Source organism: Arachis hypogaea, chromosome 8 (assembly GCF_003086295.3).
Source record: "Arachis hypogaea cultivar Tifrunner chromosome 8, arahy.Tifrunner.gnm2.J5K5, whole genome shotgun sequence".
In the NCBI taxonomy this organism is placed as follows: Eukaryota; Viridiplantae; Streptophyta; class Magnoliopsida; order Fabales; family Fabaceae; genus Arachis; species Arachis hypogaea.
The window spans coordinates 414083-424114 of NC_092043.1; the positions used below are offsets into that span (position 1 = coordinate 414083).

The 10032-nt window shown below is 32.6% G+C and overlaps 2 protein-coding genes across 2 annotated transcripts; one reads left to right on the forward strand and one right to left on the reverse strand.

Moving 5' to 3' along the window:
* Positions 1-283: 283 nt before the first annotated feature.
* LOC112708293 (uncharacterized) lies at positions 284-1123 on the reverse strand. Its single transcript, XM_025760479.2, has one exon. It carries the CDS (start codon positions 1121-1123, stop codon positions 284-286), a length of 840 nt encoding a protein of 279 aa, XP_025616264.1.
* A 5317-nt stretch (positions 1124-6440) lies between these two features.
* LOC112705538 (uncharacterized) lies at positions 6441-8671 on the forward strand. The gene is made up of 3 exons (XM_025756378.3): positions 6441-7001; positions 7293-7631; positions 7872-8671. The coding sequence occupies exons 1-3, from the start codon at positions 6717-6719 to the stop codon at positions 8373-8375; spliced, it is 1128 nt and encodes a 375-aa protein (XP_025612163.1). The 5' UTR covers positions 6441-6716; the 3' UTR covers positions 8376-8671.
* The last annotated feature ends 1361 nt before the right edge of the window (positions 8672-10032 follow it).

A 10032-nucleotide genomic window follows, 5' to 3' on the forward strand; every position in this document is an offset into this window, starting at 1 on the left:
ATTTTAAACTAGGATCCAAATATATCCATTTTTCCCTTTTACAATCCAAATAGGAATTCCATTAGTCTATTATTGTTTTTTCATACAGAAATCAAATAATCATCATCCTGATTACATGTAGTTTATGATACACGTATGCGTATCACAAACGTCTACAATATAGAAAACAAAGAAAACAAATCAAGCCAAACAGTTACAGACATGTAAAATCAACAATCAAGGCAATAGAAAATAAATACAATGCAAGAACAAAAAAACACAGATCCCCTGCTACGTTACTCTCCTAGTTGCAATTGATCTCTTTGGTGTTGGAGGACGCAGGCTTCATAACGAACATCTCTTGCCATATCTCCATGAAAGCACGCACAATCACATCGTGATAGCACCTCGAGTTCAGAGCCAAAAAACACTGAAGCAGTTGCTGCAAATCCTCTGCATCACGCATCTCCATCTCCCTTATCATCTCCACCATTGATCTCTTGAAGTCTTCATACGGATCCTTCGATTTCTTCACCACCGCAAAGCTCTCCCTCACCTTCCCCTCCGCGCTGCTCCGCCTCATCCTTGTGGTTGATGCCGTCGACACAACCTTCGTCTTCGTCTTTGTCTTTGTCTTCTTCACTTGTTCTGTTTCCGGTAGTTCTAATCTCGCAGTGTTGAACCTCATTCTCTGAACCTTCTTCACGCTGCTTATCCTCCTCATGTGCCTCCTGCTGCCACTGCTGCTGCTAACTAACTCTCTCTCCGGTTTGAGAGAATAAGAATCGTCCGAGAAACTTGTGGTGCAAGAAATTAGAGACTCGCTTTCTTCTTCGTTGTCAACCGCCACGTTGCTTCTCCTGCCTCTGGTGTTTACTTGCTTGTCGCGGTGGTCGTCACGGCACATTTGGCGTAAGGACATGATTCTTGAAGAGACCTTACTACCCCTGTGTTCCGGCGAGGAGGGTGGCGGAGGAGGTACTAACAGGCTTGAAGGGTATCCAATGTCATGCTCTTTAGGGTTCACCGGAGAAAGACGGTATATTGCAGGAACTACAGGGTTTCCAGGGAAAGCGGAAGGGTCTTTTGAACGACACATTTGGAATAAAGGGATATTGAATTTCAGCTTGAACCCTTTAGCCATGCTGCAAATTATATTATTATTAAGAGTATGAATAATAATGGTGTGAGTTTGGGAAAAACCTGAAAAGAATATCTATCTTTATATCGCAGTATTAAATTTTCCTAAGGGTAAAGAATATTCGTATGGAAAATAATAAACTAAAAGAATGGCCGGCATGTAAGGATATTGAAGAGAAAATTAAAGAACTTATGTACTTGATTAGGACTTGGTCATAATCAGGTTGTGGGGTACGGATAGGATTTTATTGAATCAAAATATAGTGGTTTAATTATGTCTTGAAAGGGTAATGGTTGAATTCCTATATAATGTATGGTTCGAAAATGGCTGTGTATTAAGGGATCCAGTTAGAAGATGAAGACACGCACATAACTGCAAGAAAAACACGTCGCAGATGATAAAAGATTAGCCTATTATTTTCAACATACAATTTCGTCATCAGAAGGAAAATTAAACTGTTGCAAAATGTTGTGTGCAAGATGTTCATACATGGAATAAATTAAACGCCGATCGAACGCCCTGAGTCAATTGCAAATATATATAATGGATTATTTGGCCTTAATGAAGTTTTAACTTATTTTTTTGTGTTGTGTTGTGCTTATTTATTGCCTTGCGTCAATGCTCGCATGTTCTGATATGGAAATGTTTGGTAATAAAATAAACAGTTGGGCTACACATTCATATAATTTTTCATTCAAGTCTATTCAAGCTAGTTTAATACTAAAAAAATCCAATCTCATTAAAGAAGCGTATATTACACGCGTCCATACTCTCAAAACGTTTAACATTCATTCACGTCTTTATTATGAAATAATGTTCCTTTTTCAACTTCAAAATCGCTACTGGACTTTAAATCTCTCTCAAAATTTTTCAAAGTTCGTTCGTGTTTTCTACGAAAACTGCTTTTACTCCAAAATCACGTCAAGCTTTCAAAAAGAAGAAGAAAAAATAAACAAAATCAAGAACAAAAAACACAGATTAAAGACTATAAAGTGAGAGAACAATTCATGCAACAATATACACAACATTCATTATTCACAATTTTAGGATTAGATGTAGTTTCTAGAGAGAGAGAGGCTCTCTCATCTCTCTTAGGTTTTAGGATTTTAGGATTAGCTTTTCTTATTTAGTTTTCTCTTCTACTTTTAATTCTTCTAGTACTTTAGTTTATTTACTTTCCCTTGTTGATTACTTTATGTTGCTATTTGGTTTATGAATTCTCATGTTTAATTTGATTTTCTATTTATTGCAATTTGAGGTATTTCATATTTATGATTTTAATTTAGCTTCTCTTAGCTTTGGTTGAGTAAGGTGACACTTGAGTTATCAAACTCAACTGATGATTGAAAATTGGAATTCTTTGCTAATTGATTTGAATTCCCCTAACTCTAGTCTTTTCTTAGGAATTGACTAGGGCTTGAGGAATCAAATTGATTTATCCACTTAACATACTTTCATAGTTAGAGGTTGACCAAGTGGGAGCAAAAGCCAATTCTCATCACAATTGATAAGGATAACTAAGATAGGACTTCCAGTTCTCATACCTTGCCGAGAGCTTTATTAGTTATTAATTTAATTTCTTGCAATTTACTTTTCTTGTTCAACCTATTTAAAAACCCAAAAAAATACTATTTTCCATAACCAATAATAAAACACACCTCCCTGCAATTCCTTGAGAAGACGACCCGAGGTTTGAATACTTCGGTTATAAATTTTATTGGGTTTTGTTACTTGTGACAACCAAACTTTTGTACGAAAGGATTCTCCGTTGGTTTAGAAACTATACTTACAACGCGAACTTATTTGTGAATTCTTTACCGATAGAAAATCCGTTCGTCATCTTCCTTCCGAGTCGTGTTCCTTATTTTGGTAGAAAAACTGGCAAGTTTGGAAGAATTTTTGTAGAACTTTCTAGCTTCTTCTAGCGTCTTGAAAGTCATCCCGACCTTTGCGATAAATTGTTCATCCACAACACACCTGGTCTGCAGAATGAATCGAACACATTATTAAAACAAAACCATTATATAGTACTAAATGAATGAAACATTATCCATTATATAAATTCAAATTCGAACAACTGTCTGCATAATGAACCGAAGACATTGTTAAAGCAAAACGATTCTATAGTACTAAATGAACGGAACATTGTGCATTATATAAATTCAAATTCGAACAACTGTCTGCATAATGAACCGACATGTTATTAAAGTGAAACTATTGTATAGTACTAAATGAACGAAACATTAGTATGATCTTAATGAATGGAACATTATCCATTATATAAATTCAATTCGAACAACTGCCTGTATAATGAACCGAGTAATACTCTCTTAACGAAACCAATGTAGAATACAAAATGAACTAAACATTGTATATATATAATCAAATTCTAAAGACCTGCATCTAGAATTTAGAGATTGCATTCCATTCAATTCAATTCAGTTCAATCCAAATCAGAACAACTGCGTCTAGAATTTAGCAATTGCATTCGATTCAGAAGAATCATCCAAATCGCTCTCATTCAAAGTTGAATCATTCATTATTTCGATTCAGATTGAAGAAGAAAATGAAGAAGAATAGGAAGAAGATAAATGCAACTGTAGATCGAAGAAGAAAACGAAGAAGAAGGACGCGAGCAGAGAAGAACGACGAAACTTATTACGTTGAAGATAAATGCAATGCAGATCAGTAAAGAAAACAAGAGCAGAGAAAAACCACGAAAACTTTACGTTGAGAAAAAAAGGTTTACGTTGAATAGAAAAAGTTTACGTTAATATAGTAACGTGTGTATACGACTTGGGGGGAAGGAGAGGGAGGCACGTTAAAAAAATGGTTGAATAACTTGGTTAGGATTTTTACATGAACGTGGAGTATTATTGTAAAATACAATTAGTTAAAAACAATCTAAGTATATTTTATTTAATATTTATTAATTATTATTAAAATAAATAAATATTAAATAAAATAAGTTTGACTAATTTTTTATTATTTTTTTTCATTGTCAATTCTAATAACAATTAAATTAATTATTTATATAAAATATATATTAAAATATAAAATATACGTACATTAAAAATAAATTAAATACACATTAATTATACAAAAATATATATCGACTAATTTTTGGTACCCGTTTTTAGTGAAAGTCAATTAACCAGTCAATATGTTTTATACAACTCTACTATATTTTTTTCTGTTTTCATTCACATGTATCTTGATAATCATGGACTCATGACTCTCGTATTAATGTTCGAAATAATATGTGAATAATAGGGCTAAGAAAGAAAAAAAAAATTCCTTAATTAATTACCCTGCATTGCTAATTATATATGTACGCACTACAATAGTAATCGGCTATATATCAGACGGGAATCACTGAGTTGAAGACAATAAGAAATAAAACATATAACGGGTAACTAAATTTAAAGGTCAAAATTTGTATATTGCAATAATCTTTTGTCTCCAACATTACGGGGAAGAAGTAGTAAACTAACAGCTTAACCCAAATCAGAACACTCCGTCAAATTAAAGAAAATATCATAAATATAAAACATGCAACTGATAGAGAGTGAGAAGTAAAACAACTTGTGTCCAGCAGCACGTTGACAAGGTCTACCAAGCATATCACCCAACCGCAAAAGAATGAATCTGTCGCTGTCCCCCCTATCACATTTCATAATTTTTCTAATGAATCAAACACATTTAGATGTATTTTTTATTGCTTTATATTTTGGCAGCGGAGCTCCCAGATATGCATAACGGGACAAAGTTCGTAATACTTCATAACAAGTCCCAGCAACCACATCTATCACATACATGAACAACAGACAAGCATTTCCAAACAAGAGAGGAAAAATCATCCATGTTCTTTCCACGTGATCTGCGTTATCATTATCAATGCTTTATATTTCTTTTTCTTTATTTTGGGCCTTAATTTAATTCAACGAGTACTAAACTTGGGCGTATACATGCTTCTTATATCATAATGAAACAGTAAACAGGCCCTCTAATGTGGTTAGTTGGAGCTAACAACACCAATTACTACGGGTGCAATCCGTTGACTGTATTAATTAATGAGTCCATTGAGAATCCTAAACGGGCTTTTAATTAACTGATGATAATTATTTTTGGCGATAATAACAAATATATGAACAAAGAAAGCAGAAGTTGTACCGTGTCTTTGAGAGATATATATAATGCTGCATTTGGTTAGTGTCTTTGTGACACATAAATACATACACAAAATCCACAAAAATATATAAACATAAAGATACACAAATTTTGTAACGTGTTTAGTAATAATGTACAAGATACACATATATAATTTAAATGTCAATTTTATTTTTTGTGTTTTATGTATTAATAATTTTAAAAATAATTAGAGATCGAAAAATCAAATTTTATGTTTTATATATTGTGTCTCTGTGTCTCAACTTTAAAAAAATACACTAAATATATGTGTTTTGTATGTATTTATACACTATTATATCTATCTAAATCCGTATCTTAACAAACAAATAATAAACATATACCAATACCACCATATTTAACAATTAATATACATATTTCAACAAACAAACACAATCTAAGAAACTTGTGATTGACACAATGGTGCGTAGTACATTACTATTTTCATTTCACAGTAATCAGTTAATGACAGTCATAAAAAAAAAAGGAATTGAGGAATATAATAAATGAAAAATTTTATGGTGCTAATAAAATTTGTGTGGGACATGTGAGAGGTGAAAGGGTGACCATTTATATTTGTGTCGAGTAATTGAAAAAATAGATATATGAGAAAACACCATAATAAAAATGCTACATGCACTATTTTGTACTCTTCTATGTTAATTTTTATTTTTAGAATTTAAAGTTAAAATTGCAAAGAGAGAATAAAAATAAATTTAATATAAAAAAATGATACGTTGAAAATGCAGTCTTTCCATTTCAATTATAAATTTATAATTTTTCACATGATGGAGGACAGAAAGAACAAAAATCTTGTATCCCTCTGTATTTAGTGTCTCTGCTATTAAACAATTTTTGTTCTTCTAGATTCATATTTTTACAGTTTTAGAGAATATCCAAGAAGATGATCTAAAAAGATGAGTCTAATCAAGTCGAACTAGTAATAGTACAGAACTACAGAAAATGTTATGTGAGATAATTATTATTAATTAACTAGTTTTAATGTACCTAACTTACTAGGAGTTTAATATATGCAGAAAGTTATTAATAGCGAGAAACAAAAAAAAAGAAAGAAAAAAAAAACCGTTTTGGTTTGTGAGCATGCTAAATATCCGAAAAAGAAAAAAAAAAAGGGAAAAACTATATATATGGCGCGAAAGAGGAGGGCAGAACATGAGGCAGGTGGCAGCAGCCTAGAGCTACGCGCGAGGAGCGCCTAAGAAAAAGAGGACATACATTTCCCCCAATTTGATTGATATCTAAGTGAGCAAAAATCATCAACAGAAGCGAGGCATTGGGTAAACAGAAAGAGGAAGAAGGAGGAGGAGGATTTCTTTCCTTCTTTGTTAGTTCTTTTTCTTCGCTCTTTCTTGTTCTAATCAACCTCATCAGTATCGTATTCCAATCCATGAGGAAACTGTGTCCAAATCTTGACGATGCGGAAGGGTTGGAGACGGTGCTGGAGGTCCCCATTCCAGAGGAGATGCTCACCGCTTTGGGCAGCAATGGCTTCAATCGCTGGCATACACTCCGAGCTCTCATGAATTCTCCCTCTTCTGATATGTCTTCCCATCTCTCTGCTCCTTCTTACAATGAATTCATGGTTTTGCTTAAGCTCGTTGGTGCCCCTCTTATTCCTCTCCCCGTTCAATCCGATAACACTCTCACTCGCCCCCTCAAAGATTGTTCCATCGTAAGCATTCTCCTTCTTATACTCTGGATGATGATTAATTATGAGAAATTAGGGTGTAGCATGCTCATTGTTTGCTTATTCTTTAATATGCAGAACTAAACCAACTGTGTTTAGGGTTATGTTGATATTTACTCATTTTATTGTAGCGACACAGATCAATTTGTTTTCTCAGTTAGTCACCATCTTGATTAGAATTACAAGTCATCAGTTATGTGGCATGATTTTGAGCTTGCAATAGTTCTGTCATATCCTTGCTTAGAATAACAAGCACTAGTTTCATTGAATTGGCAGAGAGATTCCACGGCAAAATACATAGTTCAGCAGTATGTTGCTGCCACTGGAGGACATTCCGCATTGAACTCAGTGAAAAGTATGTATGCAATGGGGCAAGTGAGAATATGTGGGTCGGAGATGCGTCCCGATGAAGAAATCTTTCACCCAACGGGCAGGCGCGAAGCCGGAGGCTTTGTGCTCTGGCAAAAGAACCCAGATTTGTGGTGCATAGAATTGGTTGTTTCTGGTTTCAAGGTTAGTGCAGGCAGTGATGGCAAGCTAGCATGGAACCAGTCTTCCTCTCAACCTTTTCAGGCCAACAAAGGCCCTCCAAGACCCCTTCGCCGCTTCTTTCAGGTAAATCAATACACACATTCACACCGATGAGATTTCTATCTCAAAATTTGAATATCAAGAGTGAACATCCTACAAAGAAAGAGACACAAAAACATTTTGTGATACAAGTGCCATAGGACTAGTAGAGAGCTCTCTCTAATTATGTTCACTCTATAACTGCATAACTGATTGCCTTGTCATTCAAATTGATTGGTTGATTTTCTTTATTTATTGTTGATTTGTGGTTGTTACTGTGATCAGGGGCTGGACCCAAGGTGTATAGCTAACTTGTTCCTAGACGCTGAATGTGTAGGAGAGAACACCATTAACGACGAAGTTTGTTTCATTCTCAAGTTGCAAACAGACCAACAAATCCTCCAAGCTCAATGCACATCCCACACAGAAATCGTAATGCACTCAGTGTTGGGATACTTCAGCCAACGCACGGGGCTGCTTGTGAAATTTGAGGACACCAAGTTGGTGAAAATGAAACCAGTCAAAGGAAAAGAGTCTGTGTTTTGGGAAACAACCATAGAGTCTACCATTGAAGATTATAGATACGTTGATGGCATTAACATTGCACATGGAGGGAAGACAATTGCAACACTTCATAGGTATGGTGCAGCACACCATCACAAGAGGATGATTGAGGAGGTATGGACCATTGAAGAGGTTGATTTTAACGTAATTGGTTTGTCCAATGATTGCTTTTTGCCACCCTCTGATATTGACAGAGAACATGATGGTGCAGATAACATGAATTAGGATTTTGATGAATATAGGAAACTGTATATAGTACATAGACAAGTATAGAGGAAATATATGAAGTGTGTTTCATGCTTTTTTCTATGCTTGGGAAGTTCCGTGATTCATTTCTTCACGGGAACTTTGTATGAGAGGAAAAAACAAGTGTATCCTGCTTGAAAATGTTTCAGTTGGATTCACGATATTTTTTTTTTCCTTTGGTTTTTTGGTGTACATAGGTAGCTCTACCTATGATTTAAGCTAACTAATCAAGTTATGCTTTATTGATCCAATTAAAAAGGCCTAATTCACACCAATTTGATTGATTAGCAAATTAAATCTGCCCCCAACCTATATAATTCAAAGTAGCCAAATAGGTATTTGCTGCTGAACGCTGCCAAATAGGTATTTGATGCTGAACGCTGAAAAATAACAACTACTGATCTATATAGAATACACATTAAAATATAAAATATATATTAAAAATAAATTAAATTATATATGTATTTATATATAAATATATAATAACTGATTTTAATTACTAATTTTGATGTGTAAATAGTATTTTTGAAAAATAAATATGTATTGGTATAAATAATAAATACCTTGATGAAGGGAAAATTGACACAATTAGATTATATAATCATCATTATAAAAAAATTATTTTTATTTTTAAATATATTAAATATTCTTTAATATTAATATATCCTTTAAATTAATTGTAAAAGACTCTTAGATTCTTTAAAGAATTTTTTAAATATTCTAAAAAATATTTTTTTTATGAATATTAAGAAGATAAAATGCACTTTTATGTTTAAAATTAATTAATTGTATTACAAATTAAAAATTGAATTAATTTTAAAAGACTAAAATACTCAAAATTTATTTTAAAAAATTAAAATAATTTTTTATAATTAATTTTAAAAGGACTAAAATATTCTTTGAACAATAATTTTAAATTATTAAAATACTTTTATAGGATTAATTAAAATCATTTTATTTATTAGCAATTAAGAATTTTAATTTAATATTAAAAAGACTAAAATATCTCTAATTAAAATTTAAAATGCCAAATAACTTTTTAGGATTTGTCTTAAAAAGAATGAAATAGCCTTTTAGAACGAAAGTTGTTTAACTGTAATGGAAATTGTGATTTTGAACTTTTATAACAGCTAAAATTACTCTCATATTTAATTGAGTAACTCTCCACGTCCAAACAATTTTTTATCTAAGTTCATCTAAGTGATTTGAAATACACATTTTTTTTCTGTTTTCTCTCCCCTTGCGTTGTTTCTTTTTTCTTCACTCCAAATGCTACGTCTTCTTTTTCTACTTTTTTTTATTATTTTTTAATTTTGTTACTGTCGTCACCAACAATACTTCTTTCTCTTCCTCCTCTACTTCTTATAGGAATTTCGTCTCCTCTTTCCTTTTCATCCATCATCATCATCATCGTTATCGTTATTGTCTTCTTCTTATACATATCGTCATTATCGTTATCATCGAATTCGAATTTATATAATGGACAATTTTCGATTCATTTGATATTATACAATGGTTTCGTTTTGAACTAATTTTTGGTTCATTCAAGATGTAGGTATTTCTGAATTCAAATTTATATAATGGATCATTTTCGGTTCATTTAGTATTATACAATAGTTTCGTTTTGATAATATTT